The sequence below is a fragment of the Protobothrops mucrosquamatus genome, unplaced genomic scaffold (genome assembly GCF_001527695.2).
Source record: "Protobothrops mucrosquamatus isolate PMUCROS unplaced genomic scaffold, P.Mucros_1.0 scaffold1287, whole genome shotgun sequence".
NCBI lineage: Eukaryota > Metazoa > Chordata > Lepidosauria > Squamata > Viperidae > Protobothrops > Protobothrops mucrosquamatus.
This window is the reverse complement of record NW_015387491.1, coordinates 396,189-414,124: the sequence shown is the minus strand read 5'-3', so window position 1 is coordinate 414,124 and position 17,936 is coordinate 396,189. Positions and strand designations below refer to the sequence as shown.

Below are 17,936 nucleotides of genomic sequence, written 5' to 3'. Positions count from 1 at the left end.
ACTTTATCCCTTTACTCTACATAAAATTGGAGCTCTGTTTTGCTGCCAGCTTGTCCAAGCAGACTGGTAGGAATCCGCTCTAGTTTGTGCATACAAACCTGGATTGCTGTCAGAATGCAAACTTGCACACACAAAGCATAGGTGGTGAACCTATGACACGGGTGCCAGAGGCGGCACTCAGAGCCCTCTCTGTGGGCACGTGTGCCGTCACCCCAGTCCTAGGCCTTCAGCTGGGTTTTATAAAACCTTTTCGCTTTAGGCCTCCGCCGCCGTGTGCAAAAAAAAAAAAGGTTCACTCAATTTCAACTTCTCACAGGAAAAAAAAGATCTTGCAGAGTTGGGATTGATTGAACTTTTTAAACCCACCCAGTCTGTCATTACCACTGCAGCCACACCCACCCAATGGGCCACGCCCACCCAATGGGCCACACCCAGCCAATGGGCCCCACCCACCCGGCACTAGATGATGCATAAGTGGGTTTTGGGTTGTAGTTTGGGCACTCGGTCTGTAAAAGGTTCACAATCACTGGACTAGGTGTAAAGAAAATAGGTATTTTCGGGAGAGCAAAGATCTGGGTAATTTTGCTGAAGAATAAAAAAAAAAGGTTTGCTCATTTTGTCCTTTTATCTTGATAATAAAATTAAATAACACAGAAAATAAAATAGGAGGAAATAAAAAGGAAATGCCTGCATATTATTTTTTCCTAGTGGAACTCTACAGTTTCTTTTGCTTTTATATATTTAAATGAATTACATTTGGAAGTTCTCTTCCCCTTAGGTCCCTTTGCCAGCTTCATACAACTGTATCCTCGTGGCTAGTAACTACTATAAAAACAGTTTTCAAGCCCATTGTTATCCACATCTAATCAGAAAACCCAATGAATCTAGCTGCTGTTGCTTTTGATTTTTTTTTAGTATCATTGGCTTTCTTCCCTAAATTTTATTCTGCAAGGTAAAAAAAATGGAAAAAGTACAGACGCCCAACGTGGGGCTCGAACCCACGACCCTGGGATTAAGAGTCCCATGCTCTACCGACTGAGCTAGCCGGGCTCTGCAGTTCCGGCTTCCTGTAGTGAATATCACTCCTCTTTTTTTTTATATATATGAAGCGCGCGCATGTAAAAACGTCTGCAGTGACTCGGCGATCCTTCGTGAGCGCGCCCCCGATACTTTGTGCGCTTGGCTCCACCTCCTCGGGTCCGTAGCCTACCGGAGGAAATCATTAGCCAAGACGCTTGGAGGCGGCGTCCAATGGATGTGCGCGTTGTTGAAGAGCGACTGAGACGCGCGAGTGGGTGATCCTCTGAAGGGGCGAAAAAAAAAAGAGAAAAAAATCCGGGTCGGAGCCGTGAGGTGGTTTGTTTTGAGGCTTCCTCCGTCATGAGTTCCATCGGCACCGGGGTGAGTGAGCCGGCGAAAGGAGGGGTGAAGGAATCGCTGAGCCTCGCCCCGGCGAAGTTTTGTTCGAATTTGGGGGGGGGGGAAGTGGGGTTCGAAGGTGGGAGGGGAGAGGCGCTGGGAGGGGGAGGTGGCCAAGAGACAACCTAACTCAGGGGTAGGCAACCTTGGCTCTTTTATGACTCGTGGACTTCAACTCCCAGAATTCCTGAGCCAGCATGGCTGGCTCAGGAATTCTGGGAGTTGAAGTCCACGAGTCATAAAAGAGCCAAGGTTGCCTACCCCTGACCTAACTGCTTTGCACATACGGGGTCTGTGAGGGAGCGTCGCGCTTTTTATTACGTCACCAGCAGTTGTCTGGAGAACTGGGTTGCTAGTGGCGGTGCTGAGTCACAGAAGAAAATCGAAAGCGGAAGGCAAGTCTGACCTGAGGAAAGGAGGCACGTCGTCCTGGAATAGAGGGGGCCTCGGCCTGGAAATTTTCCAGGGCGTTCCAAAACCCTTCCAAGTCTTGGCATCCACCGTCTTTCAATGTACAAGGCCATCGAACTACGGCCGGGGGAACCTGGCTTGCTTATTGACGGCCCTCTTTGGTTTGAGAGCTTCCCTGCCAGCTTGCTACCTAACCGGCGGTGTTAGCTGAGAATCTTGAAAGTGAAAGCCCTAATCATGCATTCCCTAATTCAGGGGTAGGCAACCTTGGCTCTTTTATGACTCGTGGGGCTGGCTCAGGAATTCTGGGAGTTGAGGTCCACGAGTCTGTGGGAAGTTAACCCAGAGAAAGAAATATTAAAAAGGCAGAAAAAAATATTGTTCACCGAAAGGATTTTGAAAAGCATTTTTTGAAAAGCAGAAACCAAACCTGGCCTCATCTCTTTGCCCAAAGCAGTAGCTAGTCTTATACATATGCAGATGTGGAACCATCAGGAAGTTTGGAGCCAGGGATCTCAAGACAAAAGAAGCTCTTAAGAGTCATCAGCCCCATCACCTGGGAAGCAGGATATGATAATGGGATTAAACCACAGATATCAAAGCCTAGAAAAACCACTCAGAAATAGCCTCAAAGTTCATGCCACAGGAACAGGAAACTATTCCAGGCAGGGCTAGAGGGTATAAAAAGACCTGCCCATGTTCTCACTCTCTTTCTTCTCCTCTGCTGCTTCTTGCAAGGACCATCTGTCTTCTGCAATAAACTGTAACCTTCTTCCCAAAGCAGTCGCCATGTTTGCTTATTTATTCCCGGCTTGGATGAACCAGGACGAAGACTTACTTCTAACAAGTCATAAAAGAGCCAAGGTTGCCTGTTGTTAGTTGCGAAGTCATGTCCGACCCATCGCGACCCCATGGACAATGTTCCTCCAGGCCTTCCTGTCCTCTACCATCTTCTGGAGTCCATTTAAGTTGACACCTACTGCTTCAGTGACTCCATCCAGCCACCTCATTCTCTGTCGTCCCTTTCTTCTCTTGCCCTCAAACTTCTATTGCCTACCTCTGAACTAGTTACTAGGTAGGGGAAAATTCACGAGCTGTCCATCTTGGCTAATTCGTTTGCATTCTTTCAAAGATCTACAGTGAAAAAACATGTAAACATTACTTTACCTAAGGACTTTAGTCTGGTTTGCTATTAGTGACCAGCCAAGCAGCAGCTTTTGAAGATGGGATGGATTGTATTTCCTAGTGTAGCACTCCCTATCTGGGGAAGAAAACATTCTGACAGGTGCTAAATGAGAGGAGAGTAAGTCTGTTTGCTACCATTCAGCAGTTGAACAAATTTTGATAGTACCATCTATGAGTATGAGATTTTTTTTTCCAGAAAGCACATTAACTGGGTTTGTATGATGCACCATTTTGCAATTTTTCTGGGTTTGCAAGACACGCTAAACTTTGAGTAATTTATTCATAATGGCATTTATGCCCATTTGTTTCTTTTGGTTTAGCTTATTGCCTAATTGAAGGGAATTCAAGATGGTAGGTGCTTTGAATTATGCTATTTGGCAAATTTGAAGTCTTTACTAAAACATGGCATGTGACAGATGAAAATAGTGCAAACCATCAGATGCAAGGAGTTTCAAACAACAAGAGTTGGAATGCTAACACCCTTTTGCCTAGTCCATGACCTCCTTGCCTCATACAGAATGGAAACTCCAAGTAGTTAAATCTTACAATATTCTTACTGGCCAGACAAATTCCATCTTGGCAAAAACAGTGATTCATGATAAAAAGTTTGTAAATCATCACCAGCCCTTTGAATTGGCCTGGAAGCCTAAAGGTAACCAGAACAATAACTTTCCTAATGCTGCCATGATGCTGTTATGATGGAATTGTCCTGTGAGTAAACTTGCTACCACATATTGAACTAGCTGAAACTTTTGTGTTGTCTCCAAATAATGTCTGATCTAAAATACATTACACTAATCAGTCAAATAAAGGTAGTCCTTGACTTACAACTGGTCAAGGTTATGACAACCTGCCTGGGGCTACTTATGAACCAGATTTAAAGTTCCCGTGATGATATAATCAAATGTTGGGAACTCAGCAACCAGGCTGAGTTTTACAACCATTTACACCATCCTGTGATCATGTGGCCATGTTCAGATTGAGAACCAACCCTTTCAGGTAGAGTTCCTCCCCATTCAAAATAACTACTAGGGCCAAAGTTGCTGATTTTTTTTTATTGACAAAAGCCTACTCTATTTTGGAGGGATTCAGTCAAAGAATATTTTGTCCCATTCAGCCCATTTTGCTGATGGAGCCAAAGAATTCATTTAATTCTATAAATCTTGATGCATTTAATAATGGTGTAAAATGTGTAAAACGCAGCCACAATAATTTTCCTCAACCTGTATTCTCTATACACTCATCAACATTTTCAATAGTCATACTGGCTGGAGAGTTTGGGGATAATGAGGGGTGTTGGTTGAAAGCTTAATGTGATGGGCCAGTCGCTGTCTCCATTAAACAAATTTGCCAAGGCACACATGTGACCAGAAGCACTTTTTGTGACCTTCTATGCAACAACCATTAAGTGAACCTGTTCATTTGAGTGGGCATTGTTTTTGTTAGAAATCCACAAAAATATTGCGTATTGCAGTCACCACAAAACCTTGCAGTGAGTCAGAAACCAGATCCTGACATGTGTTTATGTGACCAGGGAGGTGGTATGAATATTTACAATGGCTGGGGGTGCTTTATGGACTGCAAAGCACCTGTTCTACGATAGTGGTATCTTTTAGCATTGCAAAATGACTGGTTATTATCAGTTGAGGGCAACCTATATGGTACAGGAACAGCTTCCAAAGCAGCCATTGCAAATCATTATTTGAAAAGAGGTGCTTCATGCTTTCTTACGAACTATAGGAACTGGGGCAGATTTGGACTTGTCTACTTCAAAATACAATATAATATGATTTTATGGAAATTAATATGAATCCAGTAGTACTCTCAATACCTGCTATTAACCTGGATTTCCATAATCTGTGAAATGATTCTAAGCATAAAGAGTTGCAGTTTGAAAAGTTAATAACAACTCATTGCTGTGCTTAGTTTACCAGCAGAGGTTGCTGTTCATTTATGTCAGTCAGTTTTATGTAAATCACTATAAGCAAACTTATTTTCAACAAAGCCAATATTTTCATTTTTCCTGATTGGAAGAACATAAAATATATGGGCATATTTGTTTTTGCTTAGTGTGTTGTTTGAACCAAGCTATGGTTATTTGCAAACCATGGTTTATGGCATAGTAAATTATAATTCAAAAATAATTAAGAAAACCAGAATTTACCATGATGGACAAATCCAGCTATGGATTGATTTTTAAAATAATTTGTGTTTATATACAAGAGTGAATAAAAATAGTTTATTAATCAACAACAGTTCAGATTTGATAAGCAAGACAGTGTAAACCTGCCCAAGAATCATGCAAATTGTTGTTACTACATAGTAAAAAGTGAAAGATGATTAATATACAGTAAATGGCAATATCATACAGGTAGCCCTCAATTTGTGACTGTAATGGAGACCGCCCATTACAATCGCAAATTGTGATGGTTGTTAAGCAAGATGACCGCATTATGGTTTTGCTTAATGACCCCCATCCCTGCTCTCCCTGATGTGACAGTTAAGCAGAGCACAGGGTACCTCAAAGTTCTCCCTGCCTCAGGTCTCCCAAGACCTCTCTTACTCCCTGAGGTATCTTATGCTCCACTTCCTGCCCCTTAAGCTCCCTGCGTGCTTTGGTCTTGGTTCCCCCCCCCATTGGGCCCCACACCCTCCTTCCCACTCCCAGTTACTGCTTGTGTACTTACTTTTAGAAGATCTTTGGAGCTTGTATGAGGGAAGAAGAGTAGGCCGCTTTGTCTCTAGGCCACATGGAAGTGGGTACCATTTTTGAAACAGGCATAATTCATTGCAGCTGCTCCAAAAATGGTACCCTCTTCCAGGCTGGAGCCATGTGGCCTAGAGACAAAGCAGCCTACCCTTCTTCCTTATAGCACAATCTCTCTTGCTAATGTGAGGTATTTTGGTAATTGGAACAACCCTTGAAGTTGCCCAAAAAGGGCAATGGAATGATCATATTGAATTCTGTGGACATGTTTGTTTTCCAGATTTTCTGAGCCAAGGCTGTTATAGTTGTGAGTCTCAGCAATTCTACCCGCATGATATCAACACCTGAGGCCTTATCTGGCAGTTGGCTGATAGTCCATGCAACTTCTTCCTGAAGGATGGCTAGTTCTGTTTCTGCTTCCCTTTCCTCATCCTTGGGAGGCTGAGCCTCTTTGTTACTGGATGCAGCTGTCTGTATATTGTTGCCACCTTGATGGTCACCTATTCTTTCCCTTTCATGCTTTTGGTGATGCTTTTACGAGCAGTAAAATCCTTTTTGACTTGCACAAGTGCATTCCTGGTGTGGCCCATCATGCAGTCCTCTTCTAGTTGCTTGCAAAGTTGGTCCCAGAATAATTTGTTGTCTTTCCTTAATGCTGCTTGGAAATCTGCATTCGTTCTACTTGCTTCTTCCTGTTTGCAGCTTTTTTTCACTTGGCTATTCTGATAGTTTCATCTTAGAGCAACTTGCACTTTTTCTCTGGCTTCTTGTATGGTGTGTTCAACTGTTGCTTCAATCATACGTGATTGAATTTCTTGCTAAAGTTTATCAAGCATCATCTCAGCAATGTCCAGCAGTTCAAACTTATTTTTCATCCCAATAGCACATATGGAAGGGATTTTGGTGATGTCAAACTTCTTTTGATGTTGCATAATGTGACTCTGATTATAGCTGCCAACAATTCATGATCTGAACTGTAATTAACACCTGGATATGTGTTGATAGCAAGGAATGGACCATTGATGACTGCATAGGACATAGTCGATTTGATTATGGTGAAGTTTATTTGGTGAGGTCCAAATGTATAAGTAATGCTTGTGCTGTTTGAATCAGGTATTCATGATTCAAAATCGATTTTCATGGCAAAATTGAACCAAACAATCACTTGCATCATTCCTCACCCCAAACCCAAAGCTGCCAATGATGCCCGTTTCTGCTTGGCTGCCAATGACGTCTTTTGGGGACACTATTTTAGAATATTTTTGATGCTGGCATAGAAACCTCTACAGATAGTTTTTAACTTACAACCATTCATTTAGTGACCATTCAAAGTTATAACGGCACTGAAAGAAGTGACTTATAACCATTTTCACACTTAAGACTGTTGCAGTATCCCTATGATCACGTGATCAAAATTCAGACATTTGGCAACTGGCATGTACAAGGGCAGTTCGTAAATAAACCTCCATTTGGTTATCAATGACAGACACTCGCAGATACAGAACTTTTATTATACACATTAGAAAACTACAACATTACATTACTTTTCAACATAATAGCCATTCAAATTGAGGCGCTTGCCATAACATCTTACGAGGTTTGAAATTCCTTAGTAGTCGCTCAGGGCCAAATCTGGGCTATAGGGGGGATGATCCAAAACATCCCAATGGAACTGCTTCAAAAGTTCTTGGATGTGTCTAGCGGTGTGCGGGCGAGCATTATTGTGAACCAACACACACCGGAAGTCAGCATGCCACGACGCTTGTTATGGATGGCTCGTCTGTGTTTTCCTAACGTTTCACAGTGGTCTTCTGAATTGATGGTCAAACCACACTCCATGAACTTTACTAACAGTATTCCTTTGGCAACTTCACATTTGGCAGGATTTTCTATGGCACCACTTCCGGTGTGGTGTTGGTTTACGATAATGCTCGCCCGCACACTGCTAGATTCACCCAAGAATTTTTGAAGCAGTTCCATTAGGATGTTTTTGATCACACCCCCATAGCCCGGATTTGGCGCCAAGCCACTACTACTAAGGAATTTCAAACCTTGTAAGACATTATGACAAGTGCCTCAATTTGAATGGCAATTATGTCAAAAAGTAATGTAATGTTGTAGTTTTCTATGTGGATAATAAAAGTTCTGTATCTGCGAGTGTCTGTCATTGATAACCAGACAGGTTTATTTCAGAATTGCCCTCATATTTATGACGGTTGCAGAGTCTGCAAACAAAGTCAATGGGGAAGCCAGATTCACTTAACGACTATGTTACTAACTTAACAACTGCAGTGATTTACTTAGCTGTGGCAAGAAAGGTCGTAAAATGGGGCAAAACTCACTTAACAACTATTTTTCTTAGCAATAAAATTTTGGTCTCAACTGTGGTCGACTACCTGTACTTCAAACTCTGTTGCATCAGTCACTGGATCATAGACTTGGATAACTCTGATTTTGAGAGGCTTGGCACAAGATTAAGATGGTTATCCACTTACAACTGAGACAATGTATAAATATAAACATTTTTATCATTGTCTGACAAGTGAAGGAGAGTGAACGAGAGAAAGTGTGTATGTATAAACACTTAAAATATTTAAGTATTAAAATAATATTTCTGCCCCTCAAAAATTAGTATTCTGAATATGTGCTGAGCTATAATGATTACTAGAAAGTTTAAATGAAACATAATTTGTAATACTTCAGAATGAATTTCTGATTCTTTTTTGGGATAGGAATAAATGCAAAGAGAATACCTATGAACTGTTTTTGCTAATCGGAATAAGTCTTCTGGGGACCATACTCTATGGCTGAAGTCTGCATTCTTCCTCCTGGGGAGTAAATGCTATTGAGCTTAATTGACTGATTTTTGAGAAAATATGCTTAGAGTTGTATTTTTATCCTCATCTGGGGCTAATGAAGAATATTGTCTTCTGTGTTTACGTTTGTTTAGTAAGTACAGAATTCCTTTGCATTTTGAAATCGACTTGTTTTAATAGTGGGAAACCATTAAATATTGTATTATATTTATTTATTTATTTATTTATTTATTTATTATTCTACCCATTTCCCCTATAAGGTAATTCTGGAGAATATTCAGGTATCAAGGGATGCAATGAAAGGCTAATAAATACAATTCTATTATTTTTGCTTTATAGAAAAAAATGATTTTTTTTTCTTACAGTATGATCTGTCAGCCTCTACATTTTCTCCAGATGGCAGAGTATTTCAAGTAGAGTATGCTATGAAAGCTGTCGAAAACAGCAGGTGAGATTTGAATTTTTACATTCTGCAATAATGTAGTCAGTTACTTTTGGGGATTCCATTAGTCCAAATAACTTACCGTAAATACTGTCTATTCATATTTTTATTTGAATCTCTGAAATTCTCTGAAACAAGATATAAAAAATGAAATTATACTTGCAGCTAATTCACTGTAGAGTGAATTCAGTTAATATATCTAATTATTTCAAGAAAGCAACCTTGAAATACTGACCGTAAAGTCTAATGGAAAGAGAGAGAGGGGCCTATTGAGTTGGCTTGCCTGAGATGACTGATGGACCCTGGTTAGAGTCCAGGAGGAGCTTGGGGTTTTTCCCCAAGGACCTGTAAGGCATTTCACAAGGCCTCCGCTGCAGTCTGGAATAGGCATGTGACGAGGACTACCTGATTGCAGGCAGTTTTTTTTATTCAGTTTGTATGACCACCCATCCAAACAAGCGACTCTGAGAAGTGAACAATATTAAAATAAAAATAAGATGGTATTGCGATAGACCATTAAGAGTTGTTTTAGGTTCTCTGTAGGTAGGCTATTGGTTTTACTATTGCAGTTTTTCAAACTGAAATGGGAGACATATGGGCACTCTGGAGTTTCACCTATAATTTTTTAAATGCTGTATTGCTTGTATTTGTTATATATTTGCTTGTTATATAGCTCTTCTTTATAGGATTAATCCCATGCTATACTGTACTTGTGGAAATAATTTAAAATTTGATTTGTCTAGAAGAATTGACGAGAAGCAATGTTTATTACCTAACCTGTAGCTGTGCATATTTTAAAACTAAATTCAGTAATTTATTTTTTAATTGAGACTGTTTTGCTTAAATAGAGTTAGTTATTAAATCAACTCACTATTTTAGATTTGACATTTAAAATTTAATAAATTCCTTTAAGGTGTTTTCTTTCTATTAGGTTACTGAAGTGTCCCCAGACATCACAGAATTAATGAATTTGTAGAGGCCATTTTGGCGATGCAGCCTAGCCTCTAATCTGTGTAGCAATACAAATCCTATCAAACTAAATGCAATAAATATATTTGACTAATTATTATGGTTTATTTTCTCTTCAGTACAGCAATTGGGATACGATGTAAAGATGGTGTTGTTTTTGGAGTAGAAAAATTAGTTCTATCCAAACTGTATGAGGAAGGATCCAATAAACGTTTGTTTAATGTTGATCGACATGTGGGAATGGTGAGTTGGTATTTACTTATTATTTAGCATGCGACTAAGTACCAGCACCCAACTGATCTTGGCTGACCTTAAAAAACTAGGCAGAATTGATTAGAAACTTCTTCATGGGAGACTTAACTTATAGCCCTTTGTTTCTTTGTAGATTCAGAATTTTTTTAAAAAAAATCCTATTTCTGTAAACCACTTCTGTACTAATGCCAAGAAAACAACATAGATATGTCCATGTAGGCACAAAAATATCAAGCTTGATTCATGGGAGACTTAACTCAAGTTTTAATAGAAGCAACCCTATAATTAGCGGGGTTTTAAATATAATTTTAAAATAACAAAGGCCAATCTAATATTTCTTTTTAATTATGTTTTAATGATAGCATTTTGGTATTTTTTGTATTTGTTTTTATCAGCCTGTTAGCCGCCCTGAGTCCGCAAGGAGAAGGGCGGGGTTAAAATCCAATAAATAAATAAATAAAATAAATAAATAAATTAAACTGTGTTTTGGATAATCAACTTGTAACTTTCAACTTGTAACCAGGAAGCAATTGGGGCTTCATCTTGTAGGGGCAGAAATTCTGGTTTATCCAGTTCTCAAAACATGTGCCTGGCAATCACATTCCTGATATAAAAGATACTGCCAGAATGAGGTGTAGAGATTGGCATGTTGAGTTTCAAATTTCTGTTAGCTTAGGTTCTGAAATGTGCTTCTATATTTCAGGCAGTAGCAGGACTCCTCGCTGATGCCCGATCTTTGGCTGACATAGCAAGAGAAGAAGCTTCTAACTTTAGGTCCAACTACGGTTATAATATTCCATTAAATGTAGGTTATTGTTTTATCATAGCTACTGTTTATCATAGCTAAGAAACACCTAAGCCACATTAAATTGTTGAAATTTAGAAATGTTTAGTTAAACATATTTTATTATGAATTATCTTACCAGAATAGCAGCTGACTCTACAGTAACTGTAATCTACAGCCAGATTTATAATCCATGGCTTGAAGTTATCTTGTTTTGAAATTAATTACAGTTAATTAAATTTCAGTTTGTTATTCTACATAGCATGAAAAGTTGAACAAGGGCAAATAAAACCTTCTAAACCTACCCAACTTCATGACACAGAGAGGGTAGGGCTGAGTGAGTGACCTTGTGGCTTACCACTTTTCTTTTGGAAATATAAGTTGAATTTATCTCATTTTATTTTAAATGGAAATATTACTTCCAGTGCTCTAAAATTATTTTCCTTTCTCCCTATAGCATCTTGCAGATAGAGTTGCTATGTATGTCCATGCCTATACTCTATATAGTGCTGTAAGACCTTTTGGCTGCAGGTATCAACTTTTCTTACATTATTATTCAGTGTACCCTGGCATTAAAAATTTCAGAGCAAGTAATAAACCACAATCTATTTCTCTTTAGCCCCTGAATGCTGATAGAAAGAATAAAGCCATTCCTGTAGATCTTGATTATTACAAACCTGAAATAATTTTCAAAGTTGGGAATGCATTGCAAATAACATTTTTTGGTTTGTTTTTGGGCTCCTGGCAATTGCTTGGATTAATTCCTGTAGTTTTCTTGGAAAGGTGTTTTTTTTTTAAAGAAATGGCTTGCCATTACCTTCTTTCTAGGACTGAGAGATAGTGACTGGTTCAAGGTTATCCATCTGGCTTTGTGTCTGAGCCTAGAACTCAGTCTCCTGATTTCTAGCTTGATGCCTTAACCATTATACCAAACTGAATATATGGGCTCTCCCTGTATATTCTAAATAACTATAGCAGTAACAAGTATAATTATAAATTCTTGAGCAATCAGATTAAGTAGAAAGAAGAGAGACAAACCATTCAAAATAGCAACAAAGGAGGACACGGAGATAAATTGGTTAACACATATATTGTAACAAAATTTGCTCAAACAAGGTTTATTGAATAAATCACAATTTATTTGATTCACAAATCCTAGACCAAAGCAAGAGTACATTTCATAACTACATAGGCGAACCTTGTTGAAGAAGTACAGAATAACGGAACATTTCCAAATGCTCCATTCTGTCTAGATCATTATGGTTTGCCTTTTCCAGGGATGTTTCTTGGTTCTCAACACCATCATTTTAGCCATTGTCTATCCTTCAGGATGAAGGCCTCTTCTGCATGTTTCTCACATTCTCATCATACTCCTTATTTATTGACAGAACTTACAGGTCCGCCTATCTCATACAACAATCCCAGGTGGCTCACAACAATCAATAAAAGCAGATTAAAAACAACACTACCTTTCTCCCTAGGCAAAATGTTAAGCAGTTCATATTCATGTCCAATTAAAAAGGGCATATTTAAAGCAGAAAAACCTGACTCTGAATGAATATAGATTATTGTCTTAAGAAGTAATATACCAAATTGTATATATGGTCCTTGTATTATTCTGCCATTATCCAGTTCAGGAGTGTGAATAAATTATCTTTTTTTTTATTTGGAAGGATAATATAAGTGATTGATTTATCACTATGAATACCTTACTCTTAGGTACTTACTCTTAGGAGTATAGCAATTATAGCAATTTCTTCAGTGAAACAACTGAATGACTTTGCTTTCTATAACTTATTGAAGATTTCTCCCTAATAGTTTCTAATAAGAAATCTTGATTTTCCAGCTTCATGTTAGGTTCCTATGATAATGATGATGGTGCTCAGCTCTACATGATAGATCCATCAGGAGTTTCATATGTAAGTATTTTGATCTACATCTGTTTAAATGAAAACCAAGAATATTATCCATTATCCATAGTGAGTAGGAATAACTAAATCTATTTAACAGTGAATACAATTTTGAGAAGTATGTAATAACTGTAGAGTATCTAAAATAATAAGCTGGTAATTGAAATGCTGATAGTTTTTATTCCATCTGTATTTGTGGGAAAATTAAGGTTTGCCAGATCTGACAGGCACTCTAATATATAGCAAAAAGTGCAAAGTTATCTATTCTGATAAAGATTTAAATCCACTTGCCAGTAGTAACCTTAATTCTGAATATCCTGTTAAGTGATTTATCCACAATTCCTACTTACTGCTTTTACTTTATAATAAATGGGTAGAAATAACACTATTTGTTTTTTGCCCAATATGCTATATGTTATTTATGACTGGAAAAAAGAAGCAAAATATCTTCAATTTCTTCCTCTGTCTCTTGCCTCAAATGTTTGTGTTCAATAGTAGTGGTGCTACTGTTGCATCATCATCATCCTCTGAATTGCTCTATTGTAAAAGGCAGCTTCTAAATTAAAGATCAGCAAATGGATAGATTTTTATTAGATAAATTATCAATTTGGAGATGATATAAAAATATTGACTGTTTTGAGAAATCACGTGTGTATGTTTATGAAATATATAATTGTGTCTGCCATTTTGAAACAATAATCTAAATGTGTTTGTTACAGGAATTACTTTTCTTAAATATGGTCCTTTTCATTTTTTTGATTTTTGCAGGGATACTGGGGATGTGCTATTGGTAAAGCAAGACAGGCTGCAAAGACAGAGATTGAAAAGCTCCAGGTAAGACCATATTGTAGCACACTACATACTAAAAGCAGTTCTTGTTCTTCTGTACAAATGTCTGATATTAACTGGAAATCTATGTGGAAATGCTTCTGATTTTCCAGAGTTCTAAAGTTCTTTTGACAAGGTAAAAGCAATAAAACATTGACTTGCAATGATATAGTTACCCTATCAGTTCTAGCTAGACTCCATCTAAGTATTGCTATCCTTGTAGCATGTTAATATAAATGATTGAATGAATCTATCTTTGCACCCTTTGTTTTATTTCAATCTTATGAGAGAAAAATCTCACTAAAAAGTTGTCCTTAATCATTGCAAAATTAAATGAAAACAAGTAAATACCATGTTTCCCCGAAAGTTAGACCCAGCCTGATAGTTAAGTCCTAGCTTGTTTTTGGGGGGTGGGCCTAATATAAGCCCTACTCCAAAACTAAGCCCTAGTTTGGGGGCAAGGCACACCCCTAAAAATCAAGCTAAAGCAGGGATGTGGGGGGGGTAAAGCTGCCCCACGCCCACAACAGCCAGGCCTCCCATACCCCGATACCTGTCGTGCCGCTGCTTGACTACTACTGCGGTCGCTTGCCTCCACTTGTGGCCGGCCACCATGTGCATGGCACCATTGCTCCTCCCGGCAGGATATGCATGGTGCTTCAGGCTGCTTCCATTACTCGTGCGCTTTGAGCCGCTTCTGCTACTTGCACAGCACTTTGGGTTGCTTCCGCTGCTTGCACAGCACTTCAGGCTGCTTCTGTTGCTCGCGGCAGGCGGCCACGTGGCGCTTTGGGCTGTTTCTGCTGCGAAAATGGCCCAAAGAGTCACGCAGCGTCCTGCCAGGAGCAGCAATGGCGCAATGCACCATGCGGCGCCCTGCCGGGAGGAGCAGCAATGACACAATGCACCACATGGAATCTGGCCACAAGTGGCGGCAAGCGGCCGCGGAAATCAAGCAGTGGTGTGACTGGTGTCGGGTTGTGGGAGGCCTGGCTGTGGTGGTCCTAAGGTAAGACATTCTCCAGGTCTTAATTTCGGGGAAACACGGTATGGAGCTTTAGTGTCCTGCAAACGTCTTCCTGTATCACTCAGACTTTGTAAGAAGACATGGTTTTCTTCCTTGTAGCTAGAATTCATTTCCAACCACTTTTCATTTAGAGATAAAGAGTGAAAGCTTCTGTTCCTAAATTGAAATTGCTATTCATTTATACTCAAAGAAACCAGGATCACATTGTAGAATTGTTAGAAGCACATGTATACAATTTTATAGTCTGACTTAATTATTTCCTGTTCATCCTAAGTCTACCTTAGACTAAAATAAATGAAAAACTAAATTCTTGCCACTTCCCATTTAATGCACGTCATGGAAAAACAGAAAATTGACAGCAGAAAAAGATCTAGTGGTCCATCAAGTTTGCTCTTTAAGGTTTTTGTTTTATTTATTATGTTTGTTTTTTTATTTTTTGTTGGATGGTGGACATGTGTTTCTCCCAAGCATGTATAAACTCAGTTACTGATGACTGAGTTACTACCTCCGCTGGAAGTTGGTGTCAAACCTCCACTACTCTTTTCTGTGAAGTAATACTTTCCGACATTGTTTGAACTTCCCTTCTGTCAGTTTGAGGTTATGCCCAGGTGTGTCTTGGGGCTAAAGCAGCAACTGGGAATACTGGGATTGTTGTTGCTAAGTAATGTGGTCATATGTAGTCGTACTTTATGACTGTATCACTTAACAATGGCAATCCTAGTCCTATTTGCAGTTGTAACCCAAGGACTACCTGTAATAAGATAGATCAGCTATATCCTCCCAGTATTTGTTTCCAAATCTGGAGCTTCCCAGTTTGGTTCTCCAGTCCCATCCAGACACGGTAGAATTCTATTTTACATGTAGACATATCAAAACTTACATTTTTTAAAATATTTCTTATCTCAGGAAGTTGATACTATCCCAGGTATTGTTGGATGAACCAAAAAAACTGCTCTAGTAACACATCACATTTATCTGATTCTGTTTTGATGAAATTAGTACAAGATGTAATATAACCTTCATGAGCACTATTTAATGTGAGTCTTATACTAAAAACACTATGCATTAATCCAACACACGCACGCACACACACACACACCTAGACACATATACATACATACATACATACATACATTTTGAGGCTATTTATAACTGATGCTATTGAACTGCACTATTGTTTTTCTGTTTTAACAATTAGTAAAATGCTAGTAATACATCCACAGATGAAAGATATGACGTGCCGTGATGCTGTTAAAGAAGTTGCAAAAATGTAAGTTTTTTTTAAAGTGACTATCTTTTATGCCAGCTTTTAGGCTGAAACAAAAATCATTATAGGTAGTCCGTGACTTATGTAATGGAGTCTGCCCTCATGGTTGTTAATCATGATGGTCGTTAAGACCATCATGTGATAGACTTGATTTTACAACTTTTTTGATGTAGTTAAGTGAATGCCATGGTCATTAAGCAAACCAATATTCACTAAGAGTGTGGTTTTGCTGAAAACCATAAGTAAATGCTGGGTTTTGGCAGAACTGTCATAAAATGCAGTCACATGACCATAGGATTCTGCAAATGGCTGTAAATGTAGCCCAAGCGGTAAGCACCCAAAGTTTAGTCACATTTTCATTTCATTTCATTTTCATTTTATTAGATTTATACCCCGCCCTAAAATACCCCTCAGGCCAGCCCCGCCTGAGGGTGGGAAGACTGACTGTGAGGGTGGGAAGACTGTCACAACTTTGAATCCAGTCTTAACTAGCCCCAGTAGGTCCATCGTACTTTTGAACAGTCGTAATTTGAGGACTACCTCTACTTTTATCTTGGTCTGATTCCCAAAGAAAATGAGAATATTTTGTTTTTCTTTTGACAATGGGGCAGGAAATCCTACAGTTTAAATAAATTAGACATAGTGTTTAGATCAGGCTCTTAGACATCAAATTGGATTGGGCCAAAAAATTCATGTCCACAACTTTTTATTCTTGGTTTATATGAAAAATGTATGATTTTTACATCATTTAAAATCTGAGAATATGCTGTGCATAAATATAGGCAAAACATTTTAATACATATCATTCTTCCTGAAGAAATAATTATATTTTCTATTTTTTTCCTTCTAGAATCTACATAGTCCATGATGAAGTAAAAGATAAAGCCTTTGAACTTGAACTAAGTTGGGTTGGAGAAGGTAATGTATCACTTTAAAAAAATAATAATTTCTTAAATAATATGAAGGAAAATCTTGCTTTAAACATAGATAACTTATATTAATCTTTATGATAGATCATTGCTTGAGGTATGTAACTGACACAATGTTTAAAAAAATTGTTGAATTTTATTCTCCAATTATACACTGTGTTCTAACTTTTTTTAAATTCACAGTAACTAAAGGAAAACATGAAACTGTGCCCAAAGATGTTAGAGAAGAAGCAGAGAAATATGCTAAGGTAACTTTGGGAACTTCAGAACAAATAAAATTAGCTTTTAAATTAATACAATTCCAGACATTTTCCCACAATTGTCAAGATATTTTCAAATAATTCAGGAATCAAAATTAATTATGCAGTTAATAATAAAAAGATTTAAATATATACTGCTCAGATCCCTAGACTCACAGTAATTTATAATAATCAGAATGCAGAATACTTTTCCATCTTAAATAAACATTAAGTAACATCAGAATATAATGTGTTTATATTCAAACAATATTAGCTTGGCATCATTATGAAACATGGTAAAGATGATGCTAAGTATCTTCTGGGGAAGATATACCAAAACATTAGTGCTATCACTGGGAAGATATTTTTATTCAATCTTATGGGAGAAAAAAGTATATTTCTGAAGTAATGTTTACTATTAGACAATAATGCCAGAAAAAAATGTAAAGTGAAAGGTTGCTCTTGAATTAATCCAATATGTCCACATCAGATAATTATTTTGCATTTCACTATTTGAAAATCTGAATCCTTATTTTTCTATCATTTATTGGTTTTTTTTAACAATGTAGAATAATTTAGGTCTGATTTTATTTTCTTAACAGGAATCTTTGAAAGAAGAAGATGAATCAGATGATGAAAACATGTAACATTTTTACTTGAATTCATTTTGTAATCTGTACCACAGGCCTGCTTATGTATTTGCCATTATTTTAATGACCAACTTGCACTAAATCATTTTCCAATTACTGTT

General features: G+C 38.0%; 1 protein-coding gene and 1 non-coding gene across 2 annotated transcripts; one reads left to right on the top strand and one right to left on the bottom strand.

Annotated features, from left to right (window-relative positions):
• Nucleotides 1–977: 977 nt before the first annotated feature.
• TRNAK-CUU lies at nucleotides 978–1,050 on the bottom strand. Its single transcript has one exon. It is a non-coding gene; the product is annotated as a tRNA-Lys (tRNA).
• A 182-nt stretch (nucleotides 1,051–1,232) lies between these two features.
• Nucleotides 1,233–17,936, top strand: PSMA3 (proteasome subunit alpha 3). Its single transcript, XM_015821253.2, has 11 exons — nucleotides 1,233–1,401; nucleotides 8,904–8,986; nucleotides 10,069–10,192; nucleotides 10,905–11,006; nucleotides 11,443–11,516; nucleotides 12,832–12,904; nucleotides 13,664–13,729; nucleotides 15,974–16,020; nucleotides 16,868–16,935; nucleotides 17,130–17,194; nucleotides 17,788–17,936. The coding sequence occupies exons 1-11, from the start codon at nucleotides 1,381–1,383 to the stop codon at nucleotides 17,830–17,832; spliced, it is 768 nt and encodes a 255-aa protein (XP_015676739.1). The 5' UTR covers nucleotides 1,233–1,380; the 3' UTR covers nucleotides 17,833–17,936.

Excerpts from the sequence above, each read along its gene's own strand:
- PSMA3 (XM_015821253.2), top strand. The coding sequence starts at position 1,381 with ATGAGTTCCATCGGCACCGGG. Across the intron at positions 10,193-10,904 it reads TTGATCGACATGTGGGAATG|GCAGTAGCAGGACTCCTCGC; the intron begins GTGAGTTGGTAT and ends TCTATATTTCAG. Across the intron at positions 12,905-13,663 it reads ATCCATCAGGAGTTTCATAT|GGATACTGGGGATGTGCTAT; the intron begins GTAAGTATTTTG and ends TGATTTTTGCAG.